At 42.3% G+C, this 21,565-nt stretch overlaps 1 protein-coding gene across 1 annotated transcript; it reads right to left on the minus strand.

The window, feature by feature from the left end:
• Nucleotides 1-331: 331 nt before the first annotated feature.
• iqcg (IQ motif containing G) lies at nucleotides 332-20,046 on the minus strand. Its single transcript, XM_051871063.1, has 9 exons — nucleotides 19,221-20,046; nucleotides 14,920-15,070; nucleotides 14,614-14,746; nucleotides 14,432-14,513; nucleotides 14,000-14,161; nucleotides 13,268-13,342; nucleotides 10,525-10,656; nucleotides 10,297-10,398; nucleotides 332-2,994 (listed from the first exon to the last, which is right to left on the minus strand). The coding sequence occupies exons 1-9, from the start codon at nucleotides 19,317-19,319 to the stop codon at nucleotides 2,884-2,886; spliced, it is 1,047 nt and encodes a 348-aa protein (XP_051727023.1). The 5' UTR covers nucleotides 19,320-20,046; the 3' UTR covers nucleotides 332-2,883.
• Nucleotides 20,047-21,565: the final 1,519 nt, after the last annotated feature.

The raw sequence follows: 21,565 nt of genomic DNA on the forward strand, positions 1-21,565 counted from the left end.
GGTAAAGAAGAACCCAAAGATCACTGTGGCTGAGCTCCAGAGATGCAGTCGGGAGATGGGAGAAAGTTGTAGAAAGTCAACCATCACTGCAGCCCTCCACCAGTCGGGGCTTTATGGCAGAGTGGCCTGACGGAAGCCTCTCCTCAGTGAAAGACACATGAAAGCCCGCATGGAGGACTCCAAGATGGTGAGAAATAAGGCACTGCTCATCACCTGTCCAATACAGTCCCAACAGTGAAGCATGGTGGTGGCAGCATCATGCTGTGTGGGTGTTTTTCAGCTGCAGGGACAGGACGACTGGTTGCAATCGAGGGAAAGATGAATGCAGCCAAGTACAGGGATATCCTGGATGAAAACCTTCTCCAGAGTGCTCAGGACCTCAGGCTGGGCCGAAGGTTTACCTTCCAACAAGACAATGACCCTAAGCACACAGCTAAAATAACGAAGGAGTGGCTTCACAACAACTCCGTGACTGTTCTTGAATGGCCCAGCCAGAGCCCTGACTTAAACCCAATTAAGCATCTCTGGAGAGACCTAAAAATGGCTGTCCACCAACGTTTACCATCCAACCTGACAGAACTGGAGAGGATCTGCAAGGAGGAATGGCAGAGGATCCCCAAATCCAGGTGTGAAAAACTTGTTGCATCTTTCCCAAAAAGACTCATGGCTGTATTAGATCAAAAGGGTGCTTCTACTAAATACTGAGCAAAGGGTCTGAATACTTAGGACCATGTGATATTTCAGTTTTTCTTTTTTAATAAATCTGCAAAAATGTCAACAATTCTGTGTTTTTCTGTCAATATGGGGTGCTGTGTGTACATTAATGAGGAAAAAAATGAACTTAAATGATTTTAGCAAATGGCTGCAATATAACAAAGAGTACAAAATTTAAGGGGGTCTGAATACTTTCCGTACCCACTGTAAAACCTGGCAAAAGCATTTTGCAAGGACCAACCTGCCAAATATCCTATAGACATGCCTTAGTTCAAGTCCAAGATGATGCCAGACTCCTCATGTAGTGGAGACGAATCTCTTTCGGGCAGACGACTCTATGAAGCAACCTCAGAAACACTCATGATGCTCTGAACATAGAGGCAGGCATTCTACAGATGCACTGAAATAACAGTCCTCCAGCCACCCTACAAGAGGATCTGTTTCAGCGCAAGCAGTCCAGGGGAGCGTTCTGATAATGCACTCTCTGCAGAGCGAGTGCAGAGAGACATAGCATTGAACAGTGGTATGGCCAGTGCATCATCATATTTGAGGGCTATGGCGGGAGTCAGCGCCAGAGTGTACAGTGACTAGTGTAAGTGGCACTACACCTCTTCATGAAAAACAACGGCCAGCTGGTGTTTAAATTAGAAGGCAAAGAGTAGTTAATCTGCTAATCACCAACGTAATTAGCAGTAGCGTAAGCCATGCACTTCCTCATAAAAGCAGCAGCACAGCCAGTGCTTATCATAGAAAGCGATGAACGGAGGAGAGCATGAGGAGCCGGGCTGATGTCCTGAAGGGTTGAGTGAGAGGAATGCTGACGCTTATTTGGCACGAGCTCATCACCAGAGTCCATAAAGTCCAGCAGGCAAGAAATCTGGGCAAATTCTTGCATGCGAGATTTCATAAGGCTTCAGTAGATTCAAGGAAGGAGGGGATAACCCCAAAGCAACATATATCGATGACGCAGTGTTAAGAGACCGACTCGAAGGGGAACTTCTATTATTAAATGAGTTTTAACAGATTTGAAGAATCCTTGTGTTGTTTTTTTGATCCAAACATTCAATATAATGAAATAAATCATAAACCATGACCAAACTGAAGTGTTTATAAACTGTGAGTTTAGTGCTCTATCTCTAATTCATGAAGAGGGTTAGCCTAATGTTTTCTGTCATATGCCTGTCTAAATATAAATACTTAAGTATAATGTCCAAATCTCAAGTATTTTTATATTTATAAAAAGGTTGATAATAATAATAATAATGATGTTGATAAAATATGAAAACTCAATAGTCTATACTTTTCTTTTTTCAAGTTTTCCGCAAATATCTTGCTGTATTTGATTGTGGCGGCTGCCTAAAAAGCACCAGAGCCAAATGTTGTTGACGCATGACATATTCTGACCACCAGATGTCACCATTCAGACAGCAATCCCCCAAACACTAAATATCAGGTCAGTCTGCATGCGCAATATTTACAATACTTTTAAGAGTATTTTACTTAGACCATGTGATGTGACCATGAGATGTAACAGTAGGTGATATAACTAAGCATACTGTATGCTACCTAAAAACAAAAGGTTGGCCATAGCACTGTTAGGGTGATGTGAGGCAGGGTTTGTTTGCTAGGGTGGGCCAAGCTCATAATAAGGCTGGCCTTGAAGTACTATCATGGACATCATTCTGCATGCTTTGTGTCCTTAACTAATCTGCCATTATCATGGTAATCCTGATTTGATCCTCTTTTTCTTTTCTAGAAAGAAGGCCATCTCACACAATTTTACCAGTTCCAGATCATTTCATCAGTTTTATTTTCATTGTGTTTGTCTTTTTAATAAAGTTTTTTTTTTTTTTAATCTAAACCCATATCTCTCTTAGTGGTTGAACTAACATGTGTGACCTTTTAGTGTTAGTTTTCATCTATAATCTGGTTAGTATTTCCCAACATAAAATTACAAAAGATGTAGTCATTTCTATCCTTTAAAATATTAAGTACTACTTGAGTAAATCCTTGTCAGTCCTGTCATAAAACTGTCACTCTGCTGATGCTCTGGCAATGACTTGCTTCCCTTTTATTATTTTATTTTATTTTATTTTATATATATATATATATATTTTTTTTTGTTTTTTGTTTTTTTGCAGTCACTAAAGAAGTCTATTGTGACAGTCATCATTTCTTCTTCTTTTTGCCTTTTTTGCCATCTTTAGACTTGGATTTGTCTGCTTTCTTAGGAGAATGCAGTCCTCTGCGTACGAGAGTCCCCCGCCACCAGGCCTGTATCTGAAAAGAGATACATGAAACAAAAGAGAATTAAGTATATCAGGGATTAGACATATCTATGGTTTTTAATTTTCTTTCCCATATTGCAAATGTATGGATTATTCTGTTTTTGTGGGGGCCAAGCACGAAAGTGTATAGGCAACTATTGTATTGTAGTAAGTTTTTTATTAATTATTTTTATTATTTATTTATTTATTTTTTCAACAGCTTAATGTTGTCACAGTCACACTCAGTTACCAGCTCAGTCGCTCTCTCCGCACTACATTTCCCAGCATCCCTCCTGATCCACACCTGCACTCAGTCAGCCATTACCTGAACACTGATGCCCTGCACCTGCACTTCCTAGTTTACTCACCCTTTATCTGCCACCGATCTCATCACATCCTTGTCTGGTCTCGTCAACGTCAATGAGAAGCACCACAGACCCTATCCTATGACTCACCTGAGTGCTACCTGTTTGCTCATCGGAGTGTTACCTGTCTACTCACCTGAGTTACCTACCTGTTGTTCCTGATTAGTCTTCTGTCTTGCGTCTTCTGTTCCCCATTGTCATCTTCCTGGATCCTCTGTTCATCAGTCTTCATCACCTCGTCACCTGCACCAGAAACACTGTGTCACAATCAGCTAAGTCTGCAAGCAACTATCAACTGTTTATATCCTCACCTGTTGCATTCCCACTCTGTTCTCCCATATCCATTCAATAAAGACTCGTTTTGAATTGTTTGTACTCACCTTGTCTGTCCTCTTCTGTATGCATGACAGAAGACCAGACCACAAAAACTAAGATAGGCATTCTCCACACCCCTATCAAACCCGCTGACCACCTGATCACTCTTTTCCAAGATGGCCGCTCGATCAAGGACTATGTGGAGGAGTTCCTCAAGCTTTCCCATATGATGATACCCTTAAGACTATCTTTTGGTGTGGTTTGGATGATCAGCTCTATCAACAGTCTCCAGCGGCAGCTACCACCTGTTCCCTGGCTCATTTTATTGATTGTGTGTTATGATTGAGTGGTTCTTCCCTCACAGTCGGTGAAGTTGATGGAGACACCACCACTCAGGCACAGTCACCCTTGTCCATTCCAGAGTCTCGTCCTAAGATGGCTGCCATTCCAGAATCTCGTCCCATCATGGCTGCTGTTCCAGAGTCTCGTACCATCATGGCTGCTGTTTCAGAGTCTCGTCGCATCATGGCCACCGTTCCAGAGTCTCGTCCCATCATGGCCGCCGTTCCAGAGTCTCGTCCCATCATGGCCGCCCTTCCCGAGTCTCATCCCATCATGGCCACCCTTCCAGAGTCTCATCCCGTCATGGCCACCATTCCAGAGTCTCGTCCCGCCATGGCTGCCAAGTCTGAGCCCTCAGCCAAAATGGCCGCCACACCTGAGCCCTCAGCCAAGATGGCCACCATGTCTGAACCCTCAGCCAAAATGGCCAGCACACCTGAGCCCTCAGCCAAGATGGCCACCGCGTCTGAACCCTCAACCAAAATGGCCGCCACACTTGAGCCCTCAGCCAAGATGGCCGCGAAATCTGAGTCCTCGACCAAAACTGCTTCCACTGTGCCTATGACTCTAACTCCTTTCCTCATCCAGGATCCTGAAATAACCCCCTTCCTCATCCCGAGTCCAGCGCAGGCTCCAGCCCCTGACCAGAGTCCAGCGCAGGCTCCAGCCCCTGACCAGAGTCCAGTACAGGCTCCAGCCCCTGATTAAAATCTAATGATACCTCCAGTCTTTGAGTCTGCTCCAGTCCCTGAGTCCGCTCCAGTCCCTGTGCTGATCCCAGTCCCAGAACTCAGCCCAGTGCTCGCTCCCATCCCAGAGAACATTGCAGTGCCCATATTGGCACTAGCATTTGTGTGTGTCTGGGCCACGCACACACCGTGGCTCCAGTCCATTAAATCGCTTCAGAGGCCTCTTCAACCCATAGGCCCGTTTCAGAATTCTCTTCAGCCCAAAAGACTTCTTCAGAGACCTCTCCAGCCCTTGAATCAGCCCCAGAGCCTAGCCCAGGGCCCGTTTCAGTTCCAGAACTTTTCCCTGAGTCCTCTCCAACCCACATGCCCATTTTAGAGTTCTCTTCAGTCCAGGAGAACGCTTCAGAGCTCTCTTCAGCCCTTGAAACTGCTTCAGAGTCCTCTTTAGCCCATGAACCAGCTTCAGCTCCAGAACTCAACAAAATGCCTGCTATGAACCAAGAAATCCCCAAGAAAATTTTGGGGGGTGTGGGGGGCTGCCATGCCCCTCAATATCCCAAAACGCCTGCACCGCCATGGGCCCCTGAGCCGCCTGCACCGCCCTGGGTCTCTGAGCTGCCAGTACCGCCATGGCTTCCAGCACCGCCATGGCTTTCAGCACCACCCTGGCTTCCTGAGCTGCCAGCACCGCCATGGCCTCCCGAACTGCCAGCACCGCCCTGGCTCCCTGAAATAACGGTGCCACCCTGGTTCCCTGAACTACCAGTACCGTCCTGGAGACGAACTGCCCTCATCACCCTGGTTACCTGTCACAACTCCACATCCTCCATCCTTCCCTGGCTGAACCATCTACGGTGCGAGGATGCGCCTACCGGGAGGAGGGAGTACTGTCACAGTCACACTCAGTCACCAGCTCAGTCACTCTCTCCGCACTACATTTCCCAACATCCCTCCTGATCCACACCTGCACTCAGTCAGCCATTACCTGAACACTGATTCCCTGCACCTGCACGTCCTCGTTTACTCACCCTTTATATCTGCCACCGATCCCATCACATCCTTGTCTGGTCTCGTCAACGTCAATGAGAAGCACCACAGAACCTATCCTGTGACTCACCTGAGTGCTACCTGTTTGCTCATCAGAGTGTTACCTGTCTACTCACTTGAGTTACCTACCTGTTGTCCCCATTGTCATCTTCCTGGATCCTCTGTTCATCAGTCTTCATCACCTGCACCAGGTAAACTGTGTCACAATCAGTCTTCAAGCAACTATCAACTGTTATATCCTCACCTGTTGCATTCCCACTCTGTTCTCCCATATCCATTCAATAAAGACTCATTGTTTGTACTCACCTCGTCTGTCCTCTTCTGTGTGCATGACAAATGTGCTGTCATTAAATGTACTGTCTATACTTGCCACAACAGAATTGGGCAAAACTCAGGAAGTGTAATAATAATAATAATAAAGGCATACAATGAGCTGGAATGGAATGACAAAAATAATAATTTACTGAAGTAAGGAATTTCAACACAATAAAACAAAAATAATTTCATTAGTCTAAAGGCCTGTTTACACCAATAACAATAACTATAATGATAATTACAACCATAAAGTTTTAAAAATCATTCTATCTCTAAGAGAATAAAATACTTTTTTCCAGCTGATAAATGATAAAAATATTAAAAGCCAATCAAAATTCTTCCTACTTTAAAATGCGTGCTGCAATTATTAAGGTTAAGGTGTTAAGGTTAGGTTCTATTATGTTGTCTTTTATTTTGAAATTCTGCATAGTTCAAAGATCCAGGTCCCACCCTAATCCCCATCCATAAACACTGCTGGTCCCATCCGGCTGTTTAGATCTTCTGGTTTCATCCAGAGTCCTTCCTCCTCTGATGTCCCTGCCTAATCTCCTAGCTCCTGTGTCCCAGTCAGTCTCACCCGACTTCCTGGTCTCAACACCTCCGCTGGCTCCTTCCAGTCTCCTGGATCTGCTGTCTCCACTGGTGTCGTCCAGCTCCTCGGCTTCGCCCTCCCCGCAAGCTCTCTAGCTCTCCGGCACCACCTCAAGCTTCCTGATCAGCTCGGCACGATGATGCGGATTCATCGGCTTCACCTTGGGCCTCCAGGCCCATGAATCTGCTTTCTGCGCTCCCTAGGGTCCAACATGGTTTCATTGTGGATTTCAGGGCCTCTGGCTGCACTTCAGCCTTCCACACCTTTGACTCCACCAGGCTCCTCCCTCCCTCTGGCTCTGTCTTTGACCTTGCTCCCTCAGGCGTTGTCTCAGTCTGCCAAGCCCCCGGCTCCACCTCGGTCCTGCAAGCTTGGGGCTCTGCCTTGGGCTTCTAGGCCATCAATGTCACCCTTGTACATCGTCCTCTCAGCTCCGCATGGGTCTCCATCTCTTTCGGCTCATTCTCTGTCAGTCGGTTACCAGGTTCTGCCCAGACCATCCATCAGTGCTCCACCTTGGCCCCTCCCTCCATCAGCTCCGCCATGGAATCACTCTCTGTGATCTCTTCCAGGGTCCTGTCCATCACAGTTCCACACCCACCTCCAAAACCCCCTACTGTTAAACTATTATGTTACGGCACAAGGACGCACCTTCCGGGAAGGGTGGAGTACTGTTACGAATAAGTCCTGTTATGTTGTCTTTTATTCTGAAATTCTGTTGCGTTTCCATTTGTTCCTGCTTCCCCGCTCATACTTGCGGTTTCCTTGGTTACTCATGTTCTTGTTTGTTACCATTGTAACATAATGATTATCATCTGTGTCTTATGTTAACCATGTATATACAGTATCTCACAAAAGTGAGTACATTCCTCACATTTCAACAACCATTTTAGTATATCTTCTCAAAGAACAATACTATAGAAATGAAACTTGGATATATTTTAGAGTAGTCAATGTGCTGCTTGTATAGCAGTACAGATTTACTGTCCTCTGAAAATAACTTAACACACAGCCATTATTGTCAAAATAGCTGGCAACAAAAGTGAGTACACCCTAAGTGATAACAGTTGTATGTTGTTTGACCATGCAAAGCCACATGTCCTATTCATCATGTTCATGTTTTTGTCTGCTTGACAGGCCCATACAAATGTGTGGATCTTGTATTAGAGCAGTTAAAATTTGGTGCTTTGAGTACAATTCTCTCATACTGATCACTGGATGTTCAACATGGCACCTCATGGCAAAGAACTCTCTGAGGATTTGAGAATTAGAATTGTTGCTCTCCACAAAGATGGCCTAGGCTATAAGAAGATCGGTAACACCATGAAACTGAGTTACAGCACAGTGGCCAGGGTCATAGAGAGAGGTTTTCCAAGACGGGTTCCACTTGGAACAGGCCAAAGAAGTTGAATCAAAGAAGTTGAGTCCTCGTGCTGTGCATCAGGTGCAGAAGCTGGCTTCAAAAAACAGATGCATGAGTGCTGCCAGCATTGCTTTAGAGGTTGCAGATGAGGAAGGTCAGCTTGTCAGTGCTCAGACCATATGCCGCACACTGCAACAAGTCAGTTTGCACGGCCGTCATCCCAGAAGGAAGCCTCTTCTGAAGCTGGCTCACAAGAAAGCCTGCAAACAGTTTGCTGAAGACAACCTGTCCAAGAGCATGAATTACTGGAACCATATCCTGTGGTCTGATGAGACTAAGATAAACTTGTTTGGCTCAGATGGTGTCCAGCATGTGTGGCGATGCCCTGGTGAGGAGTACCAAGAAAATTGTGTCTTGCCTACAGTCAAGCATGGTGGTGGTAGCATCATGGTCTGGGGTTGCATGATTGCTGCTGGTACTGGGGAGCTCTGCTTCATTGAGGAAAACATGGATTCCAACACGTACTGTGACATTCTGAAGCAGAACATGATGCCCTCCCTTCAGAAACTGGGCTGAACGGCATGTGGGGCATCCTCAAGCGGAAGGTGGAGAAGCGCCATGTGTCTAACATCCAGCAGCTCTGTGATGTCATTATGGAAAAGTGGAAGAGGATCCCAGCAACAACCTGTGCAGCTCTGGTGAATTCAGTGCCTAGGAAGATTAAGGCAGTGCTAAATAACAATGGTGCTCACACAAAATATTGACACTTTGGACACAGTTTTGACATGTTCACTTAGGGTGTACTTACTTTTGTTGCCAGTTATTTAGACAATAATGGCTGTATGTTGAGTTATTTTCAGAGGACAGTAAATCTCTACTGCTATACAAGCTGCACATTGTCTACTCTAAAGTATATCCAATTTTCATTTCTATAGTATTGTCCCTTGAGAACATATAACAAAATGGTTGCTGAAATGTGAGGAGTGTACTCACTTTTGTGAGATACTGTATACTCCCTGTTTTGTTCAGTTCCCTGTTGGTTATCATCATTATCTATGTGTAGACAAACATGTTCTTGGTGTGAACAGGCCTTAACACAAGTTTAAGACAAGACAAGTAATAACATAATTAATTTAGACTATTTATGCCTATTTATTCCTATTTATTAATCTATGTAAAATGCATTTTTCTTTCTGTTTTCAATGCTGTTAAAATACACAGCTATCAAAACAAATTTTAATTTTGACATAAAGCACCACAAAATATCTACCACATTCTTTTCCAGATAATTTTCAGATAAATTAGTGCATTCTGGAAAATAATATATTTACATAAAAATAATAAATTCCACCAACTCTCTCTCCTCTCCTCTCTCTCTCTCTCTCTCTCTCTCTCTCTCTCTCTCTTTCTCTCTCATTCAGTCACTCTCTCACTCAGTCACTTTAGTGTTGCATGATCCTTCAGAATTCATTCTCATATGCTGATTTGATACTCAGTTATTATCAATTTTGGAAACAGTTGTGCTGCTTAATATGCTTAAGTATCACAGGTTATAAAAAATATTAAGCAGCACAGCTGTTTCCAACACTGATAATAAATCAGCATATTAGAATGATTTCTAAAGGATCATGTGACACTGAAGACTGAAGTAATCATTGATAAAAATTCAGCTTTGCTGAATTACATAAATAAATTGCATTTTAAAGAATATTAAAATAGAATACCATTATTTTAAATTGTAATAATATTTCACAATATTACTGGGGGTTTTTTTCCTGTATTTTTTTATCAAATAAATGCAGGCTTGATAAGCATAAGAGACTTCTTTCAAAAACATTAAAAATAGTTTATAAAAAAAATAGTTAAAGAAACTTTTGACCAGTACTGTATATTTATTTTTTGAATTTCATTCATTTGTGTCTGTTCTTTCTTATATGCCTGTACCTGCAATTACTATTTACTACCTAAATTCAAATTCAATTCAAATTCAGTGATTAAATTGGAATTCTCAGTTAAATTCTGAATGATACTCATGCAAGTTGCACAAAATTGACTCTGTTCTCCACAAACAATTTAAAGTTGCTGAAAAAAAACACCAAACACAAACTGAGTCTGTATCTCTGCAATGCTTCTGCATACAGGTATCAGTTCCATAAAGCCCAGAAAATACCAAAATTGATAACAACATCATCTCTTTCAAATGTAATGAAGTAATAAAATGATCTATCTTCTCATAGCCATTATCCATTTACCCACTTTTCCTAGAAGAAAGCTATAATGTTACCTTAGTTGCTGCACCTCTCTCCCTCTGTTCTTTCTCCAGCTGTGCACGCAAATGTTCCTTCTCCATCCTGTCCTCAATGATAACCTCTTGCATGTCTCTGCACTGAGGTATAGAAAGTTATTTTACATTTTGCCACTTATTGATACTGACTCTCTCAAAAGGAATTTTGAAAGGAATGAAAATCAGGTGAGAGTACACATGTAATGCAGATGCGTTTCATATAAAAACCTTTTTGGACAGCTCTTGAATTCGTGCATGGCTGTTGTTTCTCTTATTCTTTAGAGCAGTGATCTCTTGCTCCTTCTCCTCCATGTCTTTCTCATACCGCTGGATCCAAAACTGGAGCTTTTCACGTAAGTTCTTTTAGGCACAAACAGTTCAGTGACAGCAGTTAATCCTACTGGATTTGCATCAGAATAGGCATAATTAAAGGGCTTACTAACAGAACTCCAAGCATAACCAACAAGACACTTTTGTCAGTCAGCTTCATTACCAAAGTTTCAGTGGTGAGCAGCATGGCAATTCTGACTGCAACATTCTGTGGTGCATTTCCCAAAAGCATCATTAGCCAACAATGGTCGCAAGTTTCATCGTTAGCAACATGTTTCAATGATTTACCGTTTACCATAAGCTGCGTCCAAAATTGCATACTGTCTATTAGGTATATTTGTTTTGAAACTTACTTCATGGCCATTAATAAAATACATTCTACGTAGTATGAATATGGCTAGTATGAATGAAATTCAAACTTGCTACTGTACATTCACCATGTTTTTACTGTGACATTAAAGGATTCGTTCCCTTCAGAATTCAAATTTCCTGAAAATTTACTCACCCCCATGTCATCCCAGAAGTTCATGTCTTTCTTTCTTCAGTTAAAAAAAAATGAAGGTTTTCAAGTAAAACATTCCAGGATTTTTCTCCATATAGTGGACTTCAACGACTACCAATGGGTTGAAGGTCCAAATTGCAGTTTCAATGCAGCTTCAAAGGGTTCTACACGATCCCAGACGAGGAATAAGAGTCTTATCTAGCGAAACAATCGGTCATTTTCAAAAAAAAAATTAAAATTTATATGCTTTTTAACCACAAATGCTCATCTTGCACTAGCTCTGCGATGTGCCATGCATTACATAATCACGTTAGAAAGATCACGCGTGTCGTAGGCGAAAGTACCGCGGTAGGGCGAAAAACTCAAATCTCATTTTCTCCTCCAACTTCAAAATTGTTATTTTACCTTTTTTTTTTTTGTAAAGGACGTTAGTCTTTGCATATTCACTTTGTAAACACCTGTTTGATACTTACGCCTACATCACACGTGACCTTTCCAACGTGATTACGTACATGTGGCACATTGCATAACTAGTGCAAGAGGAGCATTTGTGGTTAAAACGTATAATTTTTTTTTTTTTTTTTTTTTTTAGAAAATGACCGATTGTTTCGCTAGATAAGACCATTATTCCTCGGCTGGGATCATGTAGAGCCCTTTGAAGCTGCATTTAAACTGCAATTTGGACCTTTAACCTGTTGGTAGCCGTGGAGGTCCACTATATGGAGAAAAATCTTGGAATGTTTTCCTCAAAAACTGTAATTTCTTTTCGACTGAAGGAAGACATTAACATCTTGGATGACATGGGGGTGAGTAAATTATCAAGAAATTTGAATTCTGAAGTGAACTAATCCTTTAACTACCAGCGTCAGTTGCGTGGCTTCATGGCATAGTACAGTGTTCATCAAATGTGCATTTCAGAATCTCATCGGAAGTCAAGTAATAGGTCATCTGGATACTTTAACCTACTGTTTTATGAATATTATGAATACGAACGTACTACTCGTCTCACATACTATAAAGTAGGGAAGTATACATGTTCGGACGCAGGGATAGTTCCATTTAGCATTGCAAAGTTGTGTGGTTGGAACAACAGCTCTCGACCTGTGGTTAGAAGCATAGTTACTGATTAGCAGGAGCACAATAACAAGGGGAAGGTTAGGATGATTTCAGGAGGCCTTATCAAAGAGGGGAAAGGGGACAGAAAAGGACAATAATTGCACTATTGATTTAACTAGCAGAAGTTATTATTCCATCACCTGTGCATGACGTCATTAACAGCAGTCCTATAATGTTGAACCAACATGGCTCAAACGACACTATTACCAAGGCCGCATTTACACTGTAGGTCTTGATGCCCAATTGTGATTTGTTGACTATATCCGATTTTTTTGATGACCAGCTTACATCTTCTTTTAAAAGTGACCCATATCCGATACTTGCATTTACACTTTACACTTGGCGAAACAACCCAAAGTAGATGTACTGACCTGCAAAAGCTTAGGCCAAGAAGGAAGTACAGTAAAAACGGTGTGATTTACAATGGACGCAGAGGAAATGATAATACAAGCTTTTGCTTTCCACTTAAAAGGTCAGCAAAACATTAAGTTGAGCCTTTGTCCTCCATTGCGCCATTGAAAAGAGTCATGTGATCGCAGATGATGTCCACTTGAGTTGATGTCATTTGCCACCGTTTCATTGTTGTACGACTCACATTTACAGGGGAATATCCTGTCTGTCCACTTACTTGGCAGATGCAAATGCACCTATCCAGTTCATATCAGATTTATTTCTACATATGAACGAGGCCTGAAACCGATCTGGGAATATCAGAATCCATGTAACCATGTAATGTAAATGCAGCTAATTAGACACTACTGTTTCATGAAACAGCTTTGCTAGGATGCAGCCTTCTAATTGAGAAGCACCCAGTAATCCTGAAGACCTTGATCAGCTTGTTCAGGTTTGGAGCTAAACTCTGCAGGACAGTAGCCCTCCAGGAGCAGGACTGGGCACCCCTACCCTATACCAATTGGGGTACAATCAGTTCTTAGAGGTGCACATTCCTGCAAGCACAAATCTAGTTTGTTTTACAAAGCTTTATGAATTATGTTACATAAAAGAAAGTTGTGCTTCACTCACTGCATGTTGTCTTTTTAGGAAGATCTCTGTCTCCATGTGAACATTCTTTTCCTCCTCAATTCTCTCTTGCAGCATCTGAGTGTGCAACCAAAAGTGGAAGTTGAAAATCAAAATATGATGGTACAGTGTATGCCAGAATTATTGGAATTACTGTAATTATAAACTTGTTATTTGGAAACTCTGAATTTATGAAAGTTTTGACTTTTGTCACTTGACCATATTGATGTAAAAATGACCAAAATTGCAGTGGCAGTTAAAGTAGTTGGGTAGCAACATCTACCCAATATGCCATTGTTCCTTAATGGACTTTATTTGTTATTCAGTATTTAACAAGAACATAAGGAGGTGTAGCTCAAAATGCACTACCAACTGAGTTACATTTAACCACACATACTCAGCTACACACAACCCTGCATAAAAATGAAAATGTTGGCTTATCTGAAATATTTGTCTGAAAGTTTAAAAAGTTACATTTTATATTCTAAAAGTATAGCTTGATTAAAAATTAAGATATTCTGATAAATGTTTTTTGTCCATAAAAAAAAAAAAAAAGTTAAAGATATTGTCTGGACACCAACATTCTTCTTTTGTGTTACAGGTTTAAATTTTGGATAAATTTTCTGTGTGGTCACTAAGATTGATAAGCAGTTGCCTACTATAGTGTTCTGTGGTTTCTAGGACACAAAACTATGCAGCTACATAGAGGTGGAGAACAAGTTATCAAATACCCACCCCAACTTCATCTTCCAGTTCATTCTCTTTGTGACTGCTGAGTTTCAGTCCTTGGCAGACTAGCTGTTCGGCACAGCTCTTCACAAATTTCTCTTGTCGGTTTGTCCTCACCCTCATGTTCTGTACCTGCTCCCTAAGGTAGGCCGCCAACTCCTCAAGCCTCTGGGAAGAAAACAGACTTTTCAGCCAGAGTGCAAGACACATGATTATTTGTCCAACATTTTAGACCAAAGTTCAAAAGTAAAGATGATGCAGTACTTTTGTGTATCAGCTTTTGTTAACAATTAAGATTCTTTGCATTGTGACATTGTTGTCATGACAGTTAAGCACACTTCATGCTTTCCAAACACCAGTGAATTATGCACAGTAAAATCAGGAACATTATGCAAACAGTGTTCCAGTCAAATAAAATAATAATTGACAGATGATTACCTCACACTCCTCTGTTTTTTGCTTGCGAATGTCAAGTAATTGTTTTTGCAGTGCTTTAATCCTGAGACAACCTTCTTCCTCCCTATAGTTCATGTACAATATGGTGTATGTTCACTATTTGAGGCTACTTAGTATAGTACATGATATTTTGGTGTAAATAATTTGTCGGTTTATGTTAAGACCTGTTTATTATGTCCAGAAGTTGGACTTTCTTCTTCCGGTCCTCTCCTACTGCTGAAAAGAGACTTTGAAAAGTGTTTTCCTTCTGGAGCTCGACCATTAGCCCATTTATCACGTCTGACAAAAACTGCCTATGGGATCATAGATGATGTTGAAATGGTTTATGAAACATTATGAAATGTTCAAATTAATAAATAAAAATACAATGAAATAAATTCCAATTTTCAATTAAAAACAATAGCTAAAACTGTTAATTATATATAATGTAGTAACATTATAGTATAGAGACGTGTGCACTCATACCTGTGCTCTCTGCACTTTGGCTAGGTTGTCAGGAGTAAGTAGACTCTCTTGAATACTTATTTGCTTTTGGGATTTGTGTAATTCTCCTGTGAAATCAGACAAACTGCTCCTAGCCATCAGTTGAGCTGTTTTCAGATGCAGTTCGGTCCTTTGCTGCTAAATAAAGAGAGTGATACAGAATGTGGTACAGAGAAAAACATGACTGGGAGATAAACTCAATACAAGGAATACAAGGACCTTCACATTTTCTCCTTGATCAAGACACTTTACCTCAAATTACACCAGGAGAACTGTCTAATAAGTGTGCAATAAATTGGGTAAATCTCATGCAACACGTCAAGAACATGTCTAGGTCAAAATCATACGAAAGAAATAATTTTCATGACAATTTAGCACATTTTACCATCAATACTTGCAGTATTGTTTGCTGTAATTGTGATATATTACATAAATTATTTTATTTATGGGGTAAAATGTGACCTGGACATATTCTTGTAAAATTTATCCAGTCAGATTGAAGATTAATTTTTCGGTAATACTTTATTTTGGGGTCTTTTAACTAGTCGCTTATTAGCATGTATATTACTAGAATATTGGCTGTTTATTAGTAATTATTAAGCACATATTAATGCCCTATTCTGCATGAGCTCACACTGTGGAGGGAAAATGGAGTGGCTTGGGAGGAGGACGAGGACGTGGCCAGGGGCAGGAACCAGAGGCAGGCAGACGGACGGAGGACGACGACCAGGGCTGGACTGAAGGAGGTAGCATTCAAAGAGGCGAAGGTAGGAGTGGCCAGGTGGATGCGACCCAGAGCTCAGTCAAGGCGATTCCCAAAGGTGAAGTCGATGGTGGTAGGAGCCATGATGGAGATGGACCGACGGCAGGGGATGACCGACGGCGACAGAACCTTGGGAGGTGAAGCCCACCGTGCAGATGGAAGTCCGAGGCGGCGATGGAGTGCCGATGACCTGGGCGGCCGCGACGGAGCTGCAGCGATGACTCTCTGAGGCAGAGGTGGAGATCCGGAGAGCAGAGGATGAGATGATTACTGGGTGACAGGCTTGGCGGAGGTCTGGACGTGAAGAGTGGCACAGGAACCCAAAAAAATTAAAGTGTCCTTAATGGCAGTTAGTAGAGGTGGTGGGAGAGGGAGGTTGGGTGGGGATAACAGAACTGGCGAAGCAGATTCAGATTCATAAGAATTCCATGGACATAGGGAATTTATCTCACCACACTCATTGAAACTGTCCAGTAAGTCCATCTGGTGCTCGCTCTCAGTGGCGGAGGGGTGGGCGGGGCTCGCATCCATCCCCTCGAACTCCACGAGGACTCCCACGGCGATGGACGATGACGTCAGCTCACACCCCTGGTTAGACTCACTGCGGTGCTTCGGCTCCGGGGCGATGTATAGTTCCACCCTTCCATCCTCGGGCGTAGGCTCTAACGTCGCGGCAGGCGGAAGCTTCCAGTCTGCGGGGGGCTCAGGCGTCGTCGATCGCGGTGGTGACGAGCTGGGCTCTGGGTCTGGCCGGGTTCTGGATCGGGACCGCACGCATTCCAGACACCTTAATACGGCTTCCCTCCAATCAAGTCCGGTGGTGTCTGGAAGATGGGTGACGTTGTGGAAGTTGGCCCCGATCCAGAACAGGGTGTTAAGGGCGTCGTCCTCCAGAACGCTGTTGCTGGCCAAAAAACAGAAGTTAGCCACATATGAAAAAAAATCGTGGCTCTCCTGGGCCACGGTGATGAACATTGCCCGTCCATCAAGGTAGGGCGGTCCGTTCATCTGTCACACTGGGTTGCAGGAAGGGAAACACAAATGAAGAGAATCAATCCAAAATACTGGTTTAATGAATAATCCAACAGGGAGACAGGCAGTCAGGTGCAACACAACATAATCGGACAGTGAACGGACCTGCGTGAACGGGAGGAACTTAAGTAGCTGACTTAACCAGGGTAATTACAAGTGATACAAATGAACTAATGATGACGGTAACAGATGATGGCGGGAAACTGAACAAAGGAACATGTGACAAAGGAACATGTGACTAATGAAAACAAACCGAAAGTCCTTAAACTGAAACTAAACAGACTGTGACATTACACCCCTCCCAAGAAGGCGTGGCCTCACACTGTGGAGGGAAAATGGAGCGGCTTGGGAGGAGGACGAGGACGGAACCAGAGGCAGGCAGACAGACGGAGGACGACGACCAGGGCTCGACTGAAGGAGGTAGCATTCAAAGAGGCGAAGGTAGGAGTGGCCAGGTGGATGCGACCCAGAGCTCAGTCAAGGCGATTCCCAAAGGTGGAGTCGATGGTGGTAGGAGCCATGATGGAGATGGACCGACGGCAGGGGATGACCGACGGCGACAGAACCTTGGGAGGTGCAGACGGAAGTCCAAGGCGGTGATGGAGTGCCGATGACCTGGGCGGCCGCAACGGAGCTGCAGCGATGACTCTCTGAGGCAGAGGTGGAGATCCGAAGAGCAGAGGATGAGCTGGTACGACCGAGGTGGCGGAGGTGGAGCCTGAGGGAGGGCGGAGCTTGCCGAAGCCGAAGGGGTGGAGGGCCGGAGAGCAGCGGACGGCCAGCAAGTCCACAGTGGAGGCTTAGCGACGTCTGACCCAGGGGGAGCCGATAGTCCGAGGGAGCCCGGCAAGTCCGAATGCTCGATGGTCGATGCCGGAGTCGAGGGGAGGAGGAGTGTAGGCGCAGGAGCCTGGTCGACGGGTCGAGGCAGGACAGAGCACGATGAGGCTGGAGGTGGAGCCACGGGCTCATGATGCCCAGGAGGAGTAGGCTCCCAGCAGGACTACGAAAAAAGTATGCATCCATAAAAAAAAGTAATCCATACGACTCCAGTGGGTTAATAAAGGCCTTCTGAAGCAAAGCAATGTGTTTTGTAACTTTATAAACTCAAATAACTAACTTCTGGCGGACGACCATACGCAGAATGCGCAAGTCGATTTGGGCGGAAGAGCAACCTTTGACCCAGATGCAATGACGAACGCGGAGGCTTAGAGGATAGAGCAAAACAAAAGTCTAAAACAAGAAATTTTAAAAAGAAATGCTGGAGCTTAAATTTGTTGCACAACCATATTTCTTTGAACTGCGAGAGGAGTCTAAGCTTACAATACTCCTATATCCTGCGTGATACATCGCATTAGAGGATTACTTATTTGGCGCAAGTCGACTTGCGCATTCTGCATACGGTCATCCGTCGAAAGCTAGTTATTTAAATTTATAAAGTTTTAAATATGGATATTTATCTTACAAAAACGAATCGCTTCACTTCAGAAGGCCTTTATTAACACCCAGGAGTCATATGGATTACTTTTTTTTATGGATGGATGCATTATTTTTGACTTCAAAACGTGCCCCCCCATTCACAACCATAAACCTTTAAGGACTACGGATATTTTTAAATATCTCCAATTGTGTTCGTCTGAAAGAAGATACACCTAGGATGGCTTGAGGGTGAGTAAATCATGGGATAATTTTCATTTTGTGGTGAACTTCCCTTTAACAATGTCTTTAGTACCTTTCTGGACCTTGAAAGTGGTGGTTAAGTTGCTGTCTATGGATGAGTCATATACCTCTCGGATTTCATCAAAAATATCCTAATTTGTGTTCCAAAGATGAATGAAGGTCTTACGGATGTGGAACGTCATGAGGGTGAGTAATTAATGACAGAATTTTCATTTTTGGGTGAACTAACCCTTTAAAATAATCAACATGACTACAGTGGTTCAACCTTAATGTTATGAAGCCACGAGAATACTTTTTGTGTGCTAAAACAAAACAAAAATAACGACTTTATTTAACAATTTGAACTTTTCATACGCAGTTGACATAGTGATTGCAGTTCAGCGCTTTCGTGTTCTACGCCAGAACGCCGACTCATTATTGGCCGGCTCTTGCATCAGCATCACACGCATGCGTCGTGCTGCTTACGTATACAGCGTTGGCCAATACTGAGCTGGCGTTCGGACATAAACACTGAAGCACTGAACTGCATTCACTACGTCAACTGCGTATGACAACAGTTCAAATCAAATCAGAAATCAAATCAGAAATTTCATTTTTGGGTGAACTAACCCTTTAAGGGTACCGCCTCAGCGACAAGCTGTTGTATCCCTAAAAGTAGGTTACAAGTTGCTTTTTTTTTTTTTTTTCTGAGAGTGCAGGTAAACATAACAGAACCTTCTGGACCGCTGTGTACACAGTAGTTACATTACAAATTGCTGTTCTGTCAACAGAAAACAATTCTGAGATTGATGTAAGTGTTATGATGTTACTCACAGTCTCCGTCTCCGGGCGTATGATGTTTCCTAACACTGACAGCTGATCAGCGTGGTCCTGCAGCACAGCACACGCTATGAGCACATCCACAGACATCATACTGCTTATTCTGACTAAACAAATGGGAAAGTATAGAAAATAATAAGTAACTTTGGATCCAACGGGTTCCTTAATATCATCCTAAACAAACAGACAACTCGACCGTGAAGAAAAGACCTTTACAGGTGCTGCCGTAGCAACGGCGTCCGTTGTCATAACAGCACGTCTTGTACACAGATCCGCTCAGATCTGCGGGCTTTTTTTTTTTTTTTTTTTTTTACACCGAATTTAATTAGGCCTAACTTTTGCGTTAATGCACAGCATATTTGTACTACTATATAACGTTTTATTGTCTATTCGCAGTGTAAAAACTGAACTCATGTAAGCTAATGTTTCTCTCACAGGTAACGTCATAACGTCACGTCATTGATGAGTCTTTTTATTAGTTAAAATTTACATTATAAAAGACATTTAACATTATTTAAAACTGCATTATATGTAATTTATGTTAATTGTATATAGCCGAATTGACGTACGAATCTATTATATCATGCTATCTTTCTTTTTAAATGTCTATGTATTATTAGCCTGTTGTTGTTCTTGCCTTTTTTTCAGTTCTTCTTTGTATTGTATGATTTCATGTAAAGACCACTGTACAACCTTTAAAACTTTTAGTATTCTATTTTTTTTCTTTTATCTATAATTTATTTAATTTTCTCGTTCTCATTTCCATCATTTCTGCACTCTCCATTACCAATGTTGTATAAACATTCAATACTAAGATCATCTAAACCTCATTTACCTTAACCCAAACAAAAAGGGGACTGTATTGCAAATAGCTTTGACATTATCAGAACAGTGGCTTTCATGACTGTTGCTGTTTCGAACAGCAGAGGGCAGCAGATCGCGCAATAAAGGGCCGCGCATGTCAGACTGTACTAAAAGAACCCAGAGTTTCTCAGAAGACGAGCATGTGTGGCTGGTTCCATTTAATTGGTGTGCAGTATTCATTGAATACTGCACACCAATTAAATGGATGAAAACACGTGTACTGTAAAGCAAGTGGAGCTCTCTAAAACATGTTGAATGGATTACTTTTTTCCAAATCTTAAAAATGTCGTCTAATTTGATTGTGTTATCATCATGTTCATGTTCCCTGACAAGCTAGACTTCCTACTTGCAGGCCACGGCTGAATCACAGCTGTGCTGATATTGAACAGCACTCTTACTCATGTTATTGTGTCTCTTCAATTGCAAATGCCTCTCACAAATGTCTTTACCATTTGCAAAGCTGCCAGAACGAATAACAAACCAGCAGGATATTTATATGGTAAAGGTTTACACCCACAGCTGTCAAAAGCAGCTATATCCCTTTTCTCGCCACATTCAGGGCAAACAGATGCCTGTTATTAACTAGGAAACCAGGTTAACAGCATCAGGCTAAAGGTGAACTATGAGAATCCCGTGACTATTAGTTTCATTGCAGAAGTTTAAGAGTTAGGGGGTTAGAATTACCCATGAAGAGAGTGTGGGAATAGCAATAGGGTACCTCAGAGATTATGTGTTTTTGTAGGCCAACCCGGAAGTTAGTAGACTTAGTAGACTTTTGGAAAATCACAAAATATAAGCTCTGTGTTTAACAAAGGGTTATGACACTTACACGTTTTGTCTATCAAGATAATTTTTACAAGTTAACACAACATTTATACATTTTGAAGCCTATAAAGTCATCAGATAACCTAACAGTAGGCTATAAACGGACTACAGCACACCATGGTCGTGGATCAACATCACCACCACCAAGCTTCCTCAAACTTTATTTAAAAAATAACTTTATTTAAAAACATGCTCGCTGATTGTGATCTAATACTTAGTGTATGAATACTTATCCACTTTTTCATGAGAATGCTGTCCAAATGTCCTGTTTGTCATGATGATGTCTAAAGTCCCCGCCAAAGGAAGTAGTCCCTTTTAGCAACTTGTTAGCAACTGCCGTTTTTAAGACACAATAAAGGTTATAACTGGTGTGTTTTATGTCATAGATCAAAACGTGAAAATATTTAGAGGCTTTGTTAACCGCAGACCTTATTTCAGGCGATTTAGCAAAAAACCCATTCAAAAAACCCATAGACTTTAGGGCGATGGAACCTAAAATGTCCTAAAGTCCTAAAATGTTAACTCGCTTCCGGGTTTTGCATACAAAAACACGTCATCTCTGAGGTACTCTATACAGTGCTGCCTTGCAAGCACTGTGACTAAATGTAACAAGCTGAGAAATGACAATTCTCAGTAAACAATAAATATTT

Source organism: Ctenopharyngodon idella, chromosome 18 (assembly GCF_019924925.1).
Source record: "Ctenopharyngodon idella isolate HZGC_01 chromosome 18, HZGC01, whole genome shotgun sequence".
Lineage (NCBI taxonomy): Eukaryota > Metazoa > Chordata > Actinopteri > Cypriniformes > Xenocyprididae > Ctenopharyngodon > Ctenopharyngodon idella.